The following is a 22,245-nucleotide window of genomic DNA, read 5'->3' as shown; positions in this document are numbered from 1 at the left end:
AGATATAATTTATAATTATGAATGATGGCACTGAAATCGCTTCGATATTTTTAATGTTATTCATAGTGGAAACTTTTCATTTGGTGACCTTTATATAAGTATATGAGAGATCTTTATATTGGATACGTATATATATATATATATACTTAGACATTATAATAATATTTATCTTCCAATAACAAATAATGTTTCCCTTCTATACTGAAATATATTTCATGTTGCATTATATGAATTTTACAAATAATATAAATATCTTACTTTGAAATATTGTAAAATATTAAATAACAAATTCATTATTAAAATTTCATAGGATTTAAAAAAGAACAAAAGAAAAAGGCAAAATATACATTACTACAATCCTATAAATTTCTTTTCTAATGTGAATTTATATCATATCCCATCTCTTTCAAAAGAATTATGTTTCCTTAATCAAACACACTTTATTTAATTAGAAACTATCTTTTAAATTCCAACTCCATGAATATTGAATCAGATTTACATCATTTAACAATAAATTCTGATTTCATCGGAACCACATGCAAATATGTTATTTACTCCAGTACAATTTAAGGAACAATTTTTAAATCTGCTTTCGCCTTAATTTTAATTGTATCCATTTAAAATTTTTCCCTTTCAAATTTTGCGATTGATATTGTATTTAGTTGTTTCGGAGAACACAATTTGATAAATCAAATTTTCAATTGTAACATTTTTAAAAACTTCATAAAACGTTTAATAAATTTAATCAATATTTATGCTTTGTTGCATGTGAATGGAAAAGAGAATTTATTAAGCAATTGAATTTCAATTTTTAATTAAAGATTGTTGACATCTTTGCGCTGATAATTCCAAAATTATAATTCATATTATAATGCGGAAAACTTAGTTTGCAAAGAAATTGGATTGTGGTTTTGTTTGATATTGAATTCGTGTTTCATGTTTATTTAAGTTTTGATTCGCTTAAAATTCGTTGTTTTTTAATTGCTAATTTTTAACAATGATTTTGGTAAACATATAGAGTTTTGATTAAAGGAGTTCTTAAAATTGGTCGAAGGCACTACAGTTAAAAATTTTTTAGATTATTTAATTTATCTTCAGTTCATTCATTTCATATGCTGTATTTGTTTCGCGTCATTTTCTTTCAAAACCTGAAACTCAGTAAAATTCAAATAATTTTTAAATAAAGATATTCGTAGAGCAAATAAATATTACTGCAAATATTATAGCATAATATTTTACGGCCAAAATAGTTTTTACGGCAAAAATAGATTTTACGGCAAAAATGGATTTTACGGTAAACGGGATTTTTTCGGTAAAAGGGATTTTACGGTAAAAGGGATTTTACGGTAAAAAGGATTTCACGATTGATGCACCAAAATGCTAGTATTTTAGGTTTAGGTTTTGGTTTTGGTTTATGTTAGGTTTTGTTTTTATTTAGCCAGAATTCTCTATGGACAAAATTCTCTATTGACATTGTGTGACGTAGCGCGAAATATCTATATAAAGTAAATAAAAACCCAAGTGCTTTTTTTAAAGTGATTAAAAGATTCCCCAATTGAAAAATTAAATATTCAAACACGGAAACAAATATTTATTTTTCAAATGGCTATGAGATATAATTTTTTAGATATAGGGGAGTATAGGGGAGAGATATAGGGATTAGTATAGGGGAGAGTGGGGTCAATTGCAACAGGGTACGATTGTAACAGAGCAAAAAGTTCGAGTGTCGGGTTCTAGATTTGGTTCCTAGGTGGTGCACAAGGTGTATTTAATAAATCTACATGTACACCTTAGCTGGCAACCATTTTTATGTACTTTTGAAAGAATTACATCACAAAAGATATTTTTACGCTACATAAGTACTTTTTTTGGTATTAGAATATTATATTGTAACAAAGTATTTTTGTTCAAACAAAGAAAAATTATTAACCGAAAATGAAAGTGGACACCTTAATTAAAATTTAAAAAAAAGACTAGTTTTGTTAAATAACTGGCATTGTTTTCAACAAATGAAGCTGGAATGGCGTTTTGGGGACGATTGAATACGTGAAGGAGCGATTGTAACAGCTAAAAATAAATAATCTTATGTTTACAAACCATTACTTAACTCTTTAAGAACCACCAATAGTTTCCTATATCATTTATATTATGTTGCATAAGCATTATTTTATTTGTCACCTTTCATAGCATAAATTAAAATTTTTAACCCCTTAAAGCTAAAAGCTTAACCCTTTAGGTCTTTTCTCATTATTATTTTTACTCCTAAAATGTCTCTACTATTTTGATCAATAAAAAAATATATCATAACTATGATAATATGTATAATTAACTATGTTTTAGTTCAATTTATGAACTGTTACAATTGACCCCGTAAATGGGGACAATTGTAACAAGTGCACGACTGTCAAAAACTGTTAATAACTAATATAATAACATTTAAAATAAGGTATTTATTTTTTTTCTAGTAGAGGATAGTCTACTTTACTTGTCTGTCAGTTAATACTAATAATATATTGGACTTTTTGTTAGTTAAAAATAGTTAAGTAAAAAGTGTTACAATTGACCCCACTCTCCCCTATATACTGTAAAAAAATCACAAAAATTTGCAGTTTTAAACAAGCAGCTTTGTTGAATGTACCAACCGTAAAATTTACGAACTAAACCCATAGCCTTAATGGTTTTTTGCCATACCAGAATGTGATGCCACAATTGGCATACACATATTTATTTTCTATCTTTTAAATATCTCTTATTACTTAAGCTGATTTCTATTAATAGAATAATTTTTTTTTGAAAATAAATCACAAACTTAATCTTTTTAAAACAAACATAAAATATTTATTTCTTCTCTTCTAGATCAATGCAACGGATACTTTTTATTTCATTACTAATCGAAAACAAAAATCTATTTATAACTTTTTATTCTAATTTTCCAACGGCTAAATGTTTCGGTTGCATGGTTGTAATAATTCACATAAATTTGTTGGCGACTCGTGATCGCCAAGGTATTATTTTAAACCCAATATTGATGTGCTGATTGGCTTTGTTTTGGCTATGCTATATTTTAATAAATCGCCAATTTTGGATCTCCTACCCATGCTCCTGTGTCCATTGGGAACAATTTACACGGACTTTTTAATTTGGCTTTTGATTAGGCAGGTTGTGGGGGTTTTGTCTCCCATGGCCTGTCCTTATTAATATTATTATGCAAAATTGATTTAACTGAAATTCGTATGAATGATTTTTTATATTTTGTAACTCGAGCTCTGCAAATATACTACTAAATAAAAGCCTTTTTATTAATTCTAATCCGGCTCAACTATTATTTTCATCATCTCCTGATTTCAGCATTAATCTTCAGTTTGTCAATATCTCCAACTACTCCTCACCACCTGAATATTCCATCATCACTGAAAATACATCACCAATATAAAATGGCACACTTGGCTTTCCCTTACAGAACAAGCTTTTTCCTTTAAATTAAGTTTAAAATCCGAAATTAGACTGTTTTTAATGTAACAAAGCAATTTTTTACAACTAAAACATAACTGTTGTCTGAACAGATTTTTACCATAGTTTTCTCTGTGAATGTAAGGAACCAAATCTCTACTTTCACCAGATGTGAATATTCTAAGTCGGTAGAATTTTTATGGACCATTCATTACTGAGACCCGAACCTAAATCACTTCATTGAAAGGCCATTCTGCGCCTTCTGCCACCAAAGCTCAAGTGTCTTATTATGAGAAAATTATAATACTGAGAATTTCGTTTCTACATTGTATCGATTTGACAAAAAAGCCGACTCGCACTTTTATTCACACGATGTTTCAAACAGTAAAATAATTGCTGAAAAGTAAGAAAAATTATACAGAAGAATTGTGAAATAATAGGGAAAAAATGTATAAGTATAATACGGAACTCAAAACTTCATGGCAACTGGCAGTTTTAATTTGTTTCTACTTGGGGAGAAAAGGGAGAAGAACCGTTAAAATGTTAAATATACGCAAACATTCTGAAATTTTTTTACAGTTCACTAAAAGAGATAATCCACTTATAATTTCCTAATTTAAGTTCTTTTTTAAGTGGAAAATAATTGAAGAAAAAAAATTTATGAAACATTAAATAAAATAATACGGAACTCAAAACTTCATGGTCACTGGCAGTTTTAATCCGTTTCTAAACTCAGTGGCGCGACAGCCCATAGAGGGCCAAGACCTACTGTGCCCATCTCAGTTTGCTTGACCTTGGGCTCTAGTGTGCAGGAGCAGATGTTCCGGTCAGGTGGTCAGTCGAACGCGGAACCCCCAGAGTTTAGTTCCCAAGCATGCTTGGTGCTCATTTATTGACCCACTGACTCATTTACTGACCCACTGAGTCAACCTTACCCGGCCCCAGGATCGAACCAGGGACCTGTGGCACGACAGCGCGAAGCGCTACTGCTCAGCCACCGGGAGTCTTAATCCGTTTCTACTTGGGGGGGGGGAAGGGAGAGGAACCGTTAAAATGTTAAATATACGGAAATATTCAGAAATTTTTCTTACAATTCACTAAAAGAGATAATCCATTTATAATTTCCTAATTTAAGTTCCTTTTTAAGTGGAAAATAATTGAAGAAAAAAGAATTATGAAACATTAAATAAATATGCGCTCCTAATAATTAGGTTTATGTTTAAGTAAAAACAAGGACTCATTACATACCCACATAGAAATACTCTCTTTTCTAAATACCGTAAATCTAGAGTCTAAAGTACAGACATATTTTACAGTCCCTTTCTAGATTAGATTTTATGACAAGCAGTTAAGCGAATTTGATCATTCTGTCTTTTATGCCAGCACAATTCATCATCAAAAAACGTCACAAAAGCGAAATGCAACTTCGCACGCATGTAATTATGCTACTCTCTTTTTCGCTCACAAAATTCTGAAATTGTCTAAGACAAACAAAAATGGACAAAAGAAAACCGGATAGCTTGACAGGAGAGTGGCAGGATATGTAAAAAAGAAGCTTTTTCTTTTTATCTCTTTCTCAAGAAAACTAAACTCAGATATCACTGTCTGAGTTTGTTGGATATTTTTTTCTCCTATTCAGGAATCCAATCTAACAGGAAACACACTATAATGGCTGGGACATATTCTTGATTTAAAATAAATTTCTTTTTTGATGTGTGTTATTGTTTTTATTTTATGCATCGCCACACGTCACATGTCATATTAAAATAAAATATCGAAGCAAACCTCCTATGAATATAAGCATAAAATTAAACTTGTTCATTTTGACAGATTAATATGTTCTTTCATTAGACTACTTGAAAAATGATGTCCTTTTTTTCCGAACCACACATTTGATAAAAGACCTATCACTTGAGTGTTTTAAGTTTAATGACTTTCTGACTAATCATGCTTTTAATGATCTAATTTTGTGCAAAATTATTCATGTCCTTTATCTTAATAAAAAAGATGAAAAAACCATTTTAAAAGCTTTTTCTATAAAATGTACACATAAAAATATGCAACAATAACGTTATATAATAAATCCCTTGTTAAATTAATTAATTATGATTAAATTCATAAGGGAATGTTGATAAGATAAATTATTAAAGTTTCAATTAATTTAAATTAGGCTTTTCACCTTTGGTGAGAAAAATTATTCATTTTCTTATAATGTTTTTGTAGTAGCATAAAGCCCAATATTCGTCACAAAAACAGGTTTCAAGCAATTGAAGTACTGTACAAAATCTTAGGTCATTCATATTGCAAGGACTTTCCCCATCTATTTTTTTTTCTTTTACATTTTATGGCTTATATTAATTACTGCGAAAAAGTAGAGAGGGTGGAATCGCTTTCTCTTTATCTTCTCCATAGGGTATACATTCATCAAAAGAAGTATCAGGTTAAAAATATTTCATTTTTATTAATAAATATTTTATTACTATATATTTAATATATAATAATAAAACAGTTTTAGCAATGGAAATATTTTATTATTAAAAACATTTTATTATTATAAAATATTTAAATGTTTGCTGAATTAATAACCATTTTAAGGTATCATACTCTAAATCTATAAATCTATATATATATATATATAGATTCAACGCCTANATTTATACATATATATTTATATATATATATATATAACAAAATAAGTAAATACAAAACAAAAAACAAAATAAATTTTTTTTGAGGGCTCCTCACTATTATTGTATTAATATATTTTGCTTTGGCTATATTGATACAATATCAGAAAGCACTCTTTTTTGAAGATAAAATCGTGTGGGCTGATGAAAAGATTATATCTTTAATTTTCCGGATTTTTTAAAAAATTTTATCTTTTTTTTCCCCAGTTGTTTGTTATTTTTTTATTATTTGTTTTCTTTTTTTCCCCTCGTTTCACATGTTTTACTATGAGTTTAAAAAAACGACATTGTGTACATTTTATAAAAAAATGCATGCTTATATCTTAGAATAAAAAGCGAAATATGTTTATTCTTATTAACCACAATTTAGTTAAAAAATGAACGAACAAAAGTTAAAATAAGCACTATTCATGTAAGAGGAAAGAAGTTAATGTTAGTTAGAGCGGTAAAAGAAGCCGATATTTACAACCGTACATTTATTCAGCAGAATGCTATTACAGTAAAGAGAACTGATAAGAAGTATTAGTATTTTTTAAAGAGATTAAAGTGCGTTGTAAAAAATGATAATAATAAATAAAATAAAAAAATCATGGAAGTGATGTTCAAATAAATCTATGTTAAAAGCAAGTTTGTGTTAAGCTCGTACATGTTTTTACCATGTGTTTGATAAAAGATAAATGGAATGCACATGAGCATAGGCTTTAACAGAATTAATTTTTAATTCTTTCACTTGAATTTTTTAATATTTATACTCATTTTCTCTTCTCCTATGCACATTTCTTTTACCTATGGTCCATAAAACGCATATAGAGAATTTCATAAATAGCCGCCGACCAACATAGAATTAATTGATATTGATAGATAAATTATTATTGATTATTTATATTAATAATAACTAGCTTAAACAGAGTATCTTTAATTATTACCAACCTCTATTTATGCTTTCTCATGATTCATTTGAGAATATTTACATCCCTTAAATTTACTGTTGCATATTCTAACTCTCTAGGAAAAACTGCTCATTTGTAAAGAAAAGTAAGTTCACGATGTAAAATAAAATATTGCAAAAATTAGGTAAATTGATTCTCCATAAATATTAGTCAATTTATTAAAAAATTATCTCCAATTTACCAATAAACTCATCACTACGTTAGAAAAAATTAAATACGATTGTAAAAATTTATGCGTTTCTAGTAGTTTTAAAAGAAATATGAAACCAATAAATGCTTATTATGAGCAAAATACGATAATTTATTTGTAAGATCTTCTTAATAAAGACTAAAGTAAAAAAGACAACGTGAATAAACCATAAATGAAGATACACAAATGGATATACTATAGTTTCAGTTCTATACAACAACTAATACAAAAACCTTCTTCAGTGTCTAAACAACAAATGGTGGTAGAGATAAAAAAAACAATCAAGTGCAAAATAATTAAATCAATAGGGACTGAGAAACACGTTTGAACAAGAAAATAAAAAAGGAAATACGAAATAAGTGTGATAGGATTTGGCGGGAACCTCAAAATTCAACAGACTTGATGAAAATAGGCTTAAAAATATTGGGAAAAGGTGGGACACTGGAAAGATCTTTATTATTAGAATGTTTCAAAATGTAGAGTGACTCCCAAAAATCAAGTTCGGAAGATAAAGAACAGTGCTGATTTATTTTAGCAGAAGAAAACTCAGACCTATGTTCTTACGTACTTTCTTTTACGTTGTGTTTCGCTTTAGTCTACGTGGCACAAAGAGTTCCCTATTTTTTGTTGGATGCTTTTTTTAAAATAATATCAAAATTATGCTGAATATTTAAGTAAATAGTTTCCTTATAAAATTTTGATAAATATTCTTTTAAAACAAGGATAAAAATCTGTTTCTTTAAAGTTAATAATCAGACAATAATTTTGATCCAAGCAACGCTTTGCAATTACATATTTTACTTTTGAATTGGAATTTTAAAAAAAAACTACCGTTGTTGGAAAAAATTATACCTACTAAACGTTATAAAATCTATAAATATATTAAAATAATTTATAGTTTTAAATTCAAAATTGCAAAATTCTCCCTTTCGTTATCATAAATATTTCTCTGCAATGTCTCTGTATAGATCATGTATAGATAAATTACAATAAATATGCTTAGAAACTCATATTTATACTGATAAAAAACACAACATAAAGTAAAGTATTGGTTCCATTGAAGAGCTTTTTTTCAATGAAGAGATAATTAATATTTACTGTAAGTTTTCAATATACGACGCGTAGATTCAAATTCTTTTGAAACTTTCTTGGATCTATGAAAACTATATTTTATTTAAAAAAGAAATTCATTTCTTTTGACTGATAACAGATGCAACCTTTGTGAGAAAAAATTTGATTGGAAAATTTGTTTTTGAACATAAAGTTTCGAGGAAAAGTAATTAAATTGTAATTTGTCATAAGATAGTCCACACTATGTTGCTATTAATATTTCTGTGATCTGCTATATTTAATATCCTTGCACTTAATGCACGCTAAAATAAACACTTTATTTTAACATGCATTTCTTTAAAATCCTTCCTTGGTTTAAATCTCCCCTAAAAGTAATCTATAAGTCTTTACAAAGCTATAATTGATATTTTTTACTGTTATAAATATGAAGTCCTTAAGTGCAAAAATTGGCAAATTCTGTTATTTTTTAAATAAGACGTATTAGCACAGAAAATAAAATAATAATGACTCAGTAGTTTTAAACATTAAGCAAATGGAAAAATGAAATAAATGCCTGAAATAAGTACAAATAACGTGCAATGCTATAAATGTTGGCAATAAAACGCTTTTTGTTGATTAAAAAAAACGCTTTTCTTATTTTTTTTTTTATTTTTTTATTTTATTGAGAAAAAAGAGCTTTGACGCACTTAAAAGAATTAATATTCCAGTTAAGAGAACGGTATATCTAATTAAGCCGAAGTTTTAATTTTACTATTATATAAAGTATTAAATATAAAATATTAAATATTCAGTGATTAATATATAATAGTATTATATATTAATCACTGGATATAATAGTGTATAATAGTATTATATATATTAATATATAATAGTATTCAATTAAATTTTAATATTTTTCACTTTATTTCCTTTTTTCAATTATTTTTATTTTATAAATAGTGTTTAAACATCAAAAACCTCTATTTCAATGTTCGTTCAAGAATGATGAATTTTTATATGTAAACAATCCTAAACTTTTTCAATAAAAGATCATTTACTTGTTGATAATTCGCCTCTGAAAACAGATATACACAATATTGCTCTAAGAATAAAACTATGTTAACTTTATAAGTATTTGTTATATTAAATATTTGATTCAATAAAAAAATCTTACCAAACCAATAAAAATCAAATAAGTATTCCCCATGATGGAAACAACACTAAAATAAGAATCTATTAAGGTTTCATTGTTTTGCAGATCCTCCGGCAGCTCCAATGCTGGAAGTAATCACAACAACAGCATCATCCATCCATTTATCTTGGAAAATTAATGAAGGAAATTCCAATCCTATTGCTGGTCTGTATAAATAAATAGCTTTTGTCTTGAATTTTTCATTAACTCTCAGAAGCTCGCCAACTTCTTCTTAAAAATGGGAATCTTTAATGTAAATGTTTAGCATTTTAAACAAACTTTTTTTATCCTTGTCAACAAACTTAATTTTAAGACAGTTCATTTTTGTGAAGTGTGCTTACTTTATTTTGTTTCATTTTATTTTATCTTTAAATCTTAATTTTATTGTAAATGTTTATGTTTTCTGCTGTTAAAATTCAAGTTTTAGACATGTTTCTTGTATTTAATATTTTAAATTAAAAGTTTAAAATGTTTGATAGGAAAGACATTTAAATTTGAAAAGTTCTAATTGAACTTGATTTAACGCAGGTTATTTTCAGATGTAGGAAGATATTGAATTTGTATAAATTTGGATTTAAATTCAAAAGATGTAATTCATCTTGCACTCGACACTCGACAGTTGCGAATAAAAATTGATATCAAACATAACATGATCATTTAATTTCATTTAATTCTCAGAATTGAAATAAATGAATGCGCTCGTACATTCTTGATATTTATACTACTTTATACATTTTAATGGACACAGTGCAGCTTTTTTTTTAATTTCAGATCCTAGTAAACACTTGTAAATAAGATTCTGTATCAATATTTCAAATTTTTGGAGACAAGAACTCGATGTAACTGATGAAATATTTATTTCATCATAGAGACGGAGTTGATAAAAATATTGTTTCGAATATTATTATTATAACTTTATAAATTTACATTTCCTTGCAAATTTCAAAACTTATCACACTATTTTAACAGATTTTATGTTAAGAAACTAGAAAAAAATTTCAAAATCTTTTCAAGGGAATTTTAATTTAAAGTTTTTTGAATAGCTTGGAATGGAGTTTCAAATAGTAAACAAGCAGTACTAGGTATCAGAAGTTCTATTAAAATATAGGCAACTGGTAAGCTACTATTATTATCATTTTATCATTAGTGCTATGACGGCTATAGGGATAGAGCGTTCGTCTCCGAATGAAGTGACCCAGATTTAAATCCTATTGATGGCTGGTTGATACGAATTCTGTACTGACTAAATTACTGTACTGACTGAATTATCCACAGTGGTAGACGGATCATGGGTTAGAAACACCTTGCTTACGGGCGAGCAGCATGAGGTTTTCCCCATATTGCTCTCCTTGTAACGAAAATGCTGCTTAGTTCTTTCAAAAAGACCTCCAAATTTTACAATACTTGGAGTAGGCCGGGATAGCCTGGTTGGTAGGGCCCTGCGCCCATGTCCAAGGATTCGTGGATTCGATCCCCACCGGCCAAAGATTCCCCGGGTAGTAAATGGTGGCTGATGAGCGTTAAATTTGTCGAGTCACAAAGTCCTCCATGTTCCCATTATAAATCAATACCTCTGGGAGTACTGATCCAGGAGTTCCCTTGTCCTCTGAATTGGGTTCAAAATTACAAGGCTACGGGGATAAACATCAGCAGTCTTAAACCTAAAAATTGGGTCGACTGTTCAACGACGGATATAAAATGAAATGATTGGAGTAGAAGTTCAAAACTACAAGAGCTTATGATTGGGTTCAAAATTACAAGACTCTGGAGTTTAACATTGTTAGTTGTAAACTCAGAATTGTGCCGGCCGTTCAACACCGGTTAAATAATTACGAAATATTATAGTCTTTATATGAATATTTCTTTCCTTTAAAAACAAGTTTTCTTATCAATTTCAATTAGATTTTTATTTTTTTAAATCATTTATATATTTATTTTGCTGTGTTTCTCCGTAATAAAAAGGATAGCCTTTCTTTTAATTTGAACTTAATTAATTTATTATAAAGAGCGTTATTCATAGAAAATTACACCACTTTAATATATACAATTTATGGAGAATTGCATATCTAGAAGGTTTGATTAATAACTAGTAATAATAATAAACGCTAGTCATTTCGAATAAATTTATTTATTTGACAATAAAGTTTATTCCATTCGAATCCTCTAAGCTTAATCGCATGAAACATGACTTGAATTTTATCTAACAGTAAATTCAAATTAAACAAAGAATATATGATTCTGACATTCTACCTAAAATGAGCGTTAGCTTTGCAACATATTCTATATGACTATAAACATACATTTGTTTAATTTAAATACTTTCAAAACATTAGTTTATATCTACTAATATGAGTTATTTCCTTGAATCACCGTTTCCTACAAACAAACAACTTTTTTTAAGCAAACAGCGTTCCATTTGTGTCATTTTAAATGAAAGTCTCCATTAAATAACTACTAGAAAAAGAACTTTCCACAGTGTGTAGACTTTTCTTTGACTAAAGTAATGAGTCAAAACTTCAAAGAGAAGTGCTATCTTTGCCGTTAATAGCATTAAGAAGTCGATCAAAAATGCTCACAGCGAAATCTAGATGGTGAGGTAACTACTTTTGGCTCGAAAGTGAAAGAGATTTTAAAATTTTGTTAACTGTAATGGTGTTGAAAAATATTGAGTGACAGTCTTCCGACGAAATCCTTTTAAGATTCTCACTCATTGAAGTTTTATAATTCTGTTACTTAACATAAAGTTTACTTTTTTTTTAAAAAAAAATTTTGCATTTATTTGCAAGCAATGTGAGTTCAAAACAGAAATTTAAATAGAAAACAGCTTTTCAAGAAATGACCACGTCTACTTTGTTTATTTAATTTTTAATTATTATTATAGATTAGGTGCTTCTAAAATTTATTAAGTGTCTGGCTTTTAATTAGAGCAAAATTTGATACTCCATTTGTTTGCATGTAAGCTTTCTTGGTTACACAAATCATCATGTCCAAAGTTTTTATAACATTTTCAAATTATTTTGTCAATTTTAGGGTATTTTGCAATATTTTAGGATTTTTTTCTTTAATTGTGTGGGATTTTTCTTTACATTCTCTTTTTTAACTCTTGACTGATGTAGTTAATCTGAAACGAATTCTGTTAATGATTGTAGTGTTAAATTTATGACAATATTCTGCAACGAAATCCCTTTTAAATTCCCATTTGCTAAAGTTTTTTTTTTTAATTTTTAAATATTCCTTTTTTTATTAATATAATTACAACTTGTTCTATAACACGCTTTCAAGAAACGACGGTGATACTCTACTTTTATTAATTTTTTTAAATGCAAACTGAGAAAATAGCCATCTTTGTAACATAGTTTAAGCGTTTAAACATACAAAAAAGAGCAAACTATGCAGTATTACTAAAACGACAGAAAAGAGCAACATGTTCACCTTTAAAATTAGAACTTCTTCAAAATAATCAAAACCTTGTTCAATTTTATGAAGTTTCTTTACTTAGCAATACATTTAAACGCATAACTCTAAGAAATACGTAATGATGATAATAATATTTTTTCTTAACATAATTTTAAACGTGAATATAGTAGAAATAAAAAAAAATAAAAGAATTTTTCACATTAAGAAATGTACGAAAATGAAATCTATAGAATTGTAAAAGTTAACTATGAACCTATTATTTAAATATATTGGTTCATTCTTATGGATTCATATGTTTTTGCAACTGTTATTCGTCATTATTTCATTCTATTTAATATTAAGCTATTTTAAGCTAAGAAAAAAACTATGGTAAAAATTACGATGCTTTAAGCTCGAGATAAACATTAAAAGACTCAGTAATTTTTTCCGAAGCACTTTGGCAATGATTTTAGTTTTTTTTTCTATTTATTTATTTTCTGCGATTTGCACAATCAATCTCCCGATGAGCGAACCTAATGCGTTCTCCAGAAGTGGTATCCACTCTTTCAGGACCACCACAATGGGTGAGATACCGTCGGCCATGTTAATTTGGACCTCTAATTTCTGCCACACTAGATGGCAGCACCGAGAATCTATTTGGATGCTAAAGTGCATAAAGAATTTAGTTTTGCCGGAAATGCCAAGAGCCAATACGGCACTCCTGGAATCCTTTACATGCCACATAATCATACGACATGGCCGCTGAAGATTTTCTGCATCCCAAAAATCCGGTGTCTGGGTCGGGGATCGAACCCGCTGACTTGGACTCAGAAGGCCGACGACAAACCTAGCCGCCCAGCCCAGATTTTAGTAAATTTAAAGAGAAAATTTAGATTAATTATGATAAAATAAACGATAAAATTTTAAATTATGCTATAAAGTTTGGTAAATGTGACGATATTTGATAATTTTATCATTATATAACTTAGGTCACGGCATAAAAATAGTTTTTTCGATAAAATTTTCTTTTCATCCTTGAAATTTTTACTAAATATATGGTGATAAGCGCTATTTTGAAAACCAGAATCTCTTGTAAATCTTTATTACATGAATGGAAAAATTATAAAATGAATGATTTAAATACCATATATTTTGGTTTTATTAGGCACAATTTTTTTACTAGAAATATCATCACCTAACAGAATTTTTTTCTCCGCGTGAACCATAAAACTATGAACCAAGATTGTATTTGTTCATATTTATAGTTTCATAGTTTTTTCCTCTTCAATTGTCATAACCACTGATTTTTTTTGCTTTCAATGTAATTCTAAATTATAGTCTATAGTTCTTTATAAGATTATGTTCTTTCCATTTACACAACCTTTATTTTATTAAATTCTTACATCACATATTTTTAAAGAAATTGGGAGGATTTATATTGCTCTAGTGATTAAACCTGAAATTTTTACTGATGCATGATTTCATATCTGAGTTGTTTGAAAACCTCTCTGCTTTGTACATCATAGAATACAACAGAATACTTTAAATGTCAAGAAATTCAACAGCAAGAAGAAAAAAATGCGTATTCATTTTTAAATATTTTGTTTAAAACAAGTTTTTTTTCAGTTTCACGTCTACCACAGGTACCTCAGGCGAAATGCCCGAATCATCTGCACGTAAAGAAAAATATGTCGTACGGGAAAAGAGAGGAAAAACAGGAAAACAGGTCTCATTGTTTGAAGTGGAAAGAAGAAATCTACTTTTTTACTCTTGGCAACGCAATTTAAAAGACGCAAACAATTTGCTCAAAGAACCGTGAAAGCGTTATTTATAACAACGGCTGTGCTGTTTAAACGGGGTGAAAACATAAACTGGAGTTTGGTGAGCACTGGGATAAATAAATAAATAAAACGTTCGTAAAATGTACGTAAAACGAGAGAGAAAATATAAATAATGTGAAATCTGGAACTGAAGTCACTTAAGCGCGAGGAAAAATCCAATTTACTGCATCCGTAGACCGATAATGCTGCAAGAGGAACATATGCGAGTTCTCTTCTCCGCACACATTCTATTCTGTTCGAATTCTACGTAGAAGAGAATTCTATTCTACAGCACTAGAAGAGAAAAAAATAATTCTGAAACTATTAAAGGATTTCGAACAAATCTTTTTTTTCCTCCTATTCTTCCTTCAAAACCGTTAAAAAAATCCGGATGAGATAGAAAAAAATTGCTTGAAAAGATTTGCACATAAGTTGTCTAAGAAGATTTTGAAAGAGTTCTACAAAAAAATATAAAGAAAATAACTTAATGCAGAGCGTATTTTTCATAATCCCTTTTGAGAAGTAATTGTTTGTTTTTGCAGAGTTTTTTCTGAACAATTTATAGTATTAACTGTTGATATTTAAAGAGACTGCAGAAGTTTTTGTCGTATGAAAATTGATTAAGATAAGATAGGTTTTGGACAAATCCTTTAGTAAACTTCGAAAATTTTTGTGCATCAGTGAAAGTTTTAATAGATTAATCTACATAAAAAAAATTTATAAAAAAAGTTAAATTAAAAAAGTATATTTTTTTTTATCATTTAACTTTTTTTTTCATTTTTTTTATCGAGTTTTAATTTAGTTTAAGGAACTACGAGTTTTAAATATGAATATTAAATTAGTTTCAATATTAACATTAAACGAATATTTTACGAATTAAATTAATTAATTATTAACGAAAAAATTTATTTTGTATAATTGAACTTTTTTTTTCATTTCTTTATCGAGTTTTAATTTAGTTAAAGAACTACAAGTTTTAAATAAGAATAGGAGGAAGCATTAAATTGGCTTCAATATTAACATTAAGCGAATATTTTACGAATTAAATTAATTTATTATTGATGAATATTAACGAATTAAATTTATGTTCCCCAAATATAACTAAATAATTTAAAATTATATAAAAAAAATTAAACTATTGTTGAAATTAGGATATTTAACGGAAAAAAGTTTTACCTTAACTTAAAATAGGAGATTTTTTATTTATTTATTTATTTATTTATAATATTTTTTATATTACATATTTGCATTTGTTTACTGATACTAACATTTATTTTAACTGAGTAAAAGTTTTTTCTTCATATTTTATTTAAAACGTTTTTTTTAATTCATTTTATTATTACTTCCCGTGTGTAACTCATTTTACTAAAAGAAATAAGAATAAAACTTTTGATTTACAAAAAAAATGCTATTTTGCCATATTTTATTCCAAACGTTTGTTTATTTTCAACTTCATTCAATTTCTAACATTGCCTAAAACCTTCAGTACTTTTTTATTAATGAGGTAATATTTTGTAATGAAAGTGTTATTTCAATTTTGTTGTTATGCAAGCCATTGTTTTTTAATTTCTTGATCTTCTACAGTATTACGTATTGCTGTCAGCAATTTAGTCATTTCTAACTGGCTCACCATCAACTTGCTCGAAACTTGGGTATGGAATGTATTTCAAACTAATGCGAAACTTTGCATAAGCAATTGTTGATTAGTCAAAAGAGTGTGTTTTTGTTATTTTTAAAATATCTACACACTCAAATGTAATATCTTTTCTGTTCTTCATTGATGAGCACATCATGTTGCACATTCCTTTGCACATTCTGGACACGTGAGCACACAAGGCAACCAGATATTTATACTCAACTAAAACACGTAATGAACAACTAAAATCTTGGTTATTGTGACCGAAGTACTTAGGTAATGATTTTGGTAAAACTAACAATGAAATGCAGTTTTGTAATATGTAATAAAAAGTGGTAATTGTAGTAAAATTTGGTAATTTTTTCGTGATAAGTTATCATGCTAATTTTATCATGATAGCTTAGCATGGCATAAAAACCATTTATTCGGTTAAATTTACTTTCCAGCTTTCCATTTTTATTACTGCCAATGAAAATTATAATTTTAATAAAACTGAATTTGCCGTAAGCCGTTATCATATGAACGGAAAAATTACCGAATGAATAGTTGAAATACCGTATATTTGGATTTTATTAGTCACAGTTTATCTTCTTTTTCTTACCGGAAACACTTACAGTACTGGGATTTTACCATAGTTTCTTTCTATGCCTCCCAAAATAAATTAAATTATTTCTTTGATATAATTAATGCATTTTGCATTAATGCATTTTGCAGAAAAAGAAAAAAAATCAATCCAAAAATTCTAAATTATAATGCGTTACTTAGTATGTGCTACAAAAACTCCTAGCAAACAAATCTAGAGTAGTCCAGTTTTTATTATCAAATAAATAGTCACCAAATTACTATTGGTTTCGAAATTGTATTTTACTTACTTTTATCATAAATTGGTTTTATTTATAAACAAACTAATCAATATGTAATACAAAGTGATTTACGAGTTTTGTTTTATGTCGTGTAAATTAAATTAAATTACGAAAAAAATTCTATAACAAATATATATTTTTCTAAATATAAATTTTTAAGATGTTAAAAGAACTAAATATTAAGCGTTATATTTTTTCTTGCAGGTTACATCCTGTATCAAAAGTCTGATTCTCAAGATTGGGAAGAAGTGCAGCTTTCCGAAGAACGAAATAATTATGTGTTCTATGGTCTTCAATGCGGAATGCAATATCAGTTTTATTTAATAGCTTTCAATGTTGCTGGAAGAGGACCACGAAGTGAATATGTGTCCGCTCAAACTGAAGGAACGGGTATGTGACAAAATATTGTTTTCGGAGAATTGAAATATATATGTTCATGTCTAATGGTCTTGTTTAAGGGTAAAAAAAAGTAGAAATCCGTAAAAAACGAAGAATTTTTTATTAATTTTGCAGCAATCGGAAACAACTTCACATTTTTTTTAAAACTTTTTGTACATATTTTGACCTTTATTTTTATCATAGCGCAAATAAAAAAATAAAAAATGGAACTTTTACAATAAAATGTTTACTACTACTTTTTTTAAATTATCCATAACTTGCTGTGCTCATATGATGAAAACAAATCATCCAAATTTGATTCCGTTTCTTTTTAATTACTTGAATGTAGTTTCCGTTGCTCGTAGGATTTTTTATTTTTTTCTTAAAAAAATGATAGTGTTTTGAAAAGAAATAAAACATTTTCTAGGATTACTCAAAACTAGTCAACCCAGTCTGTACGTACAAAGAAAACTACATTGTGATCATTTGGTCAAAGTTTGAAATAAATAAATTGAAAATTATTCTAGTTAGAAAAACATAAATTAAGAGAAATATGGTTTGGAGCAAGCTGCATTTAACCCTAAGAGCGTTTGTTCCGACTTTTTCCAAACTTTTAAATGAATGTTTTCCTACAGTTAAAAAAGAAAAGAAAGGACATTTTTTCCATGTCAATGAATGGAAAATACAGTGTGCACCTGGAAAATTTCAATACAATTTCACAATGCGACTCAGAGCATGGAGAGTTTAAATTTTATGATCAATAATCCAAATAAATATATAAAACTTTGCAATTAACTAGAATGCATCGATTGCCAGCCGTATTACAATTTTCTTATCTATTTTTTCATACACTTATCTATTTTTTCATTTAATATTTATTTATTTAATTTCAATATATTGACTTTTGTGACTTATTATATTAACTGTTGAATATTTATTTTGCAAAATTGTATAAAAACTGGATGGGGAACGATATATCCAAATAATTTGCTTTTCAAATTTTTATATATAATTTACATTTTACTTTTTTAAGTAAATTGCATTTTCAAAATTACATAACAGTCTGTTTTTACTTTCTAAAATTCAGTTTTTACAATCAGTTTTTTCTATAAGTACTCAATCTTGAAGCTAGAATTTTGACTAAAATACTACAATGAATGTTTTAAAATACGAACTATAAATAAAATATGGTGAATAACTCAAAAAATGAAGATTTCATAGTTTTAACATTCTATATCAGTAAATATTTAAATCCTTAATTGAAATCATTTATGGAGTCAATATCAATTTATAATTATTATATTTATAAATGTCTCTCTTTTTTTAATTTAAAGCTGTGGTTAGAGTATTTTTAAAAAAATTCTCATCAAATGGCTAAAATCAGGTGAGTATTTCGAAAACATGCACATTCCACTATTTTTACATTCGATATCATTAATTATTTGAATCAGTAATTAAACTTGAGACTATTATATATGAAGTGAATTCCGATTTATTTATATCACATAACATGCACTAAATATTGGTAAATTACAAATATCGCGATTTTTTGTAATTAGAGCTGGGGTACTTCTTTGGATAAAAATTCTCCTTTCTTTCAGTTCCAGTAGCACCAAAGCGGGATGCCCTCCTGACAATCAACTCAACATTCATCATGATCCATTTAACAAGCTTCAATAGTGGAGGATGCGCAATCAATTTCTTTGTCATTCAGTACAAGCCAGTGAATCAGCCAGAGTGGATACTCTTGTCGAACAATGTGTTACCCGAACAAAGAACAGTGACAGTTACCGACTTGACCCCAGCGAATCATTACTTGTTGTTGATAACAGCCAATAATGACGCCGGTACAACTGAAGCAGAGTATCAATTTGCAACACTGACACTTTCAGGAGGTAAGTAATAATTTTATTCATTTTGAAGTAATATTATAATTTTGTGTCCAAAAGTAATTTTAAGTTTTAAACTTATTCTTACTCTTTAAAAGAAAGGGCTTTCATACTTTGATGTATTGTATGAATATGTGTAGAAAATGTGTCTCATAAACTAGAAATATGCATCTCTAAAAGTATGGAAGAATGGGCGGTGGTCAGTCACAGTTTTTACACGCGGAAGTGATGCAAGGGAAATGTCAATAGTGCATTTTTATACAATTTTGGCTAACTAACTTACAAAAACATGCTCAAAAAGAAAATAAAACTGATAATGCACTTTTGAAAATTCTAGGTTTTCAGTTGCACTGCTTAAATTTCAAATGAAAATTCGAAAACTTCCAGATAAAATTACGGATAAAGTAACGGTAATTAGGGTGCATCATCCATATAATCCGTTTTACAGTGAAATCCATTTTTACTGTAAAATATTGCACTGCAATTTTTTTCAATAATATTTATTTAATTAGAGTGATTTTCCCTAATTATTACTGTGCAAGTTACGATATATCAGATTTTCTTGTTATGTAACAGATTTTATATTTGTAAATAGATTCCATAATGCTAAATGGATTTTACGATCAAAAATGCCGGTGCTTTTTACCATAATTTGATCCGGAAGATTTTACAGTGTAGATCTATTACGATAACAAATGGCCACGGATAAATGTTTATTTAATTAACAAAAAATACTAATTGAGGCTCACTTAGAACAAGTTTTATGATCATTAAGAAATTTTTAATCAATTTTATGATAAGAAAATAAATATTCTCCTTTTTCTCATTTAGTAGTATCTCAACAAGAGATCTGGCATATTGATTATATTCAAAAATTGCTGTGATATTTAAATATTTTCATCTCAATCAGTTTATTCTTTATCTAATCGATTTTAACATTTATTGCGTTTAATCCAACCTTCTCATTGTAAAAAAATTCCAGACGAAATTACAGTAAAAATTACTTTTTACAGCAACATATTCCGAAATAAAAAATCTTATACCGCAATTTTGACAATATTAATTACCGTAAAATAACCGAATTAATCAAATTAAATAAATATTACTGTACAAATTATGGTGTCATACTTTACTCTAAAAACAGATTTTGTGGATTATGCTCCCAAAACTCCGGTTCTTCATTCCGTAATTTGATCCAGAATTGTTTACAGTGCAATAATATCACATTTCCCTTTGCATGGCTCATTATGATTATAAACACAGTAATGTACCCCATAAATGTGTCAATATAACTAGTGCTATAGTAAGCTGATTAAAAAGCATAAGAGCAACTAATTATAACAACTTTTATTAACTAGTTATAACTGACTAGCATAGAAAGCCGGCCATACGAAAGCATAATAAAATATGTTTAAATATAAAAGATTCTACCTACGTACTGTGACGTACGTAGGTAGAATAAAGTTAAGGTAGGTAGAATAAGGTTAAGGTAAGTAGAATAAGGCTTCAGGGTTAATAAACCACACCCTTTTTTTAATATTTAACTTCGTTTTGTATAAAATTCACTCATTTAAAAAAACCGTAGGCTTATTTTTAAAACAGTTAGTTAATCTATACCTTGAGAATAAAAGTATGGTTAAAAGTTCCAGAATAAGGTAAAACTTTACGTATTTCTGGCTCTAGGACTACACCAAAAAGTTCGGTAATTATGAACGACGTACTTTGACAAAATCAAAAATAAAATATGATTTTACAATATGCTTGAAATTTTGGTAAATGCGGTTATTCATATTTTAATTTTATCATAAAAGCTTAGAGCGTGGCCTTAAAACCATTTACTAGGTAAAATTAACTTTTCATTTCTGTATTTTTTTACTGAATGTTAGGTAATAAGAAGCTATAATTTTAAAAACCAGAATTTCCATCAAAGCATTGCGAAATGAATGATATAAATACGGTATATATTCGCTTTACTTAGCAGATTTATGATATTTTATTTTGCCAGAAATATTATTATCATTTTTTTTTAATGGCGGGCACTTGGAGCTATTGTCCATTGGCCACAGAAAGTGCCAGAACTGCTAATTTTCTTTTCGTTACCCAGTGGGCACCTGTGGCGAAGCCACGGCGGTGGAACAGCGTCGACCACGTCACACTACCACAACCCGTTTATAGGGCGGGTCACATTCACACACAAAGGAGAAAGGACTTATAACAAAGATAGAGGGAAAGAAACATCCATGCCTTGCCCGGGATTCGAACCCAGAACCTTTCTGATGCAAGGACAGTTCCCTGCCCCCTACACAGACTGGTCGGCAATATTATTATCATACAATATGGTAATCTTACCAGAATTTTCTTGTCCATCAAAGACTTTAAATTGTTGGTTGTCTTAAATATTTATATGAAAATTTTAAACTTTTTATTGATTTTATGATTTATTCATTCCTTTTATTTATTTATTTTATTTTTACTATTGAATAACCCAGTTAAAAATACAATTTAACGAAGTGATGTAAATCCAAAAAATTATATAGCAAATTTAAATTTAATTAAAAAAAATATTAAGTTTTGAATAAAAGATCCTCTAAATTTCTATTTGCATGATAGTTATTAGTTTTCACTTTGATTTTTTTAGCAGATTGAATTATCAAATCCTTAGGGAAAACATTTTACTTTTTATTCGAAGCAAAATAAAATTATAATTAATTTCTTAAAATCATTCTTATGGAGCGTTGTAAGAA

The 22,245-nt window shown here is 28.0% G+C and overlaps 1 protein-coding gene across 1 annotated transcript in view; it reads left to right on the top strand.

Annotated features, from left to right (window-relative positions):
• The window catches only part of LOC107452990 (cell adhesion molecule Dscam1), a gene marked incomplete in the record, with an annotated part of 286,344 nt that overhangs the window by 204,322 nt on the left and 59,777 nt on the right, over positions 1 to 22,245 (top strand). The window contains 3 exon segments of the mRNA XM_071184722.1: positions 9,586 to 9,684; positions 17,439 to 17,624; positions 19,214 to 19,507. Coding sequence (XP_071040823.1) covers positions 9,586 to 9,684; positions 17,439 to 17,624; positions 19,214 to 19,507 — 579 coding nt within the window.

Source organism: Parasteatoda tepidariorum, chromosome 8 (assembly GCF_043381705.1).
Source record: "Parasteatoda tepidariorum isolate YZ-2023 chromosome 8, CAS_Ptep_4.0, whole genome shotgun sequence".
Classification (NCBI taxonomy): Eukaryota; Metazoa; Arthropoda; class Arachnida; order Araneae; family Theridiidae; genus Parasteatoda; species Parasteatoda tepidariorum.
The sequence above is the reverse complement of the archived record's forward strand: the minus strand, read 5'-3'. Positions and strand labels throughout refer to the sequence as shown.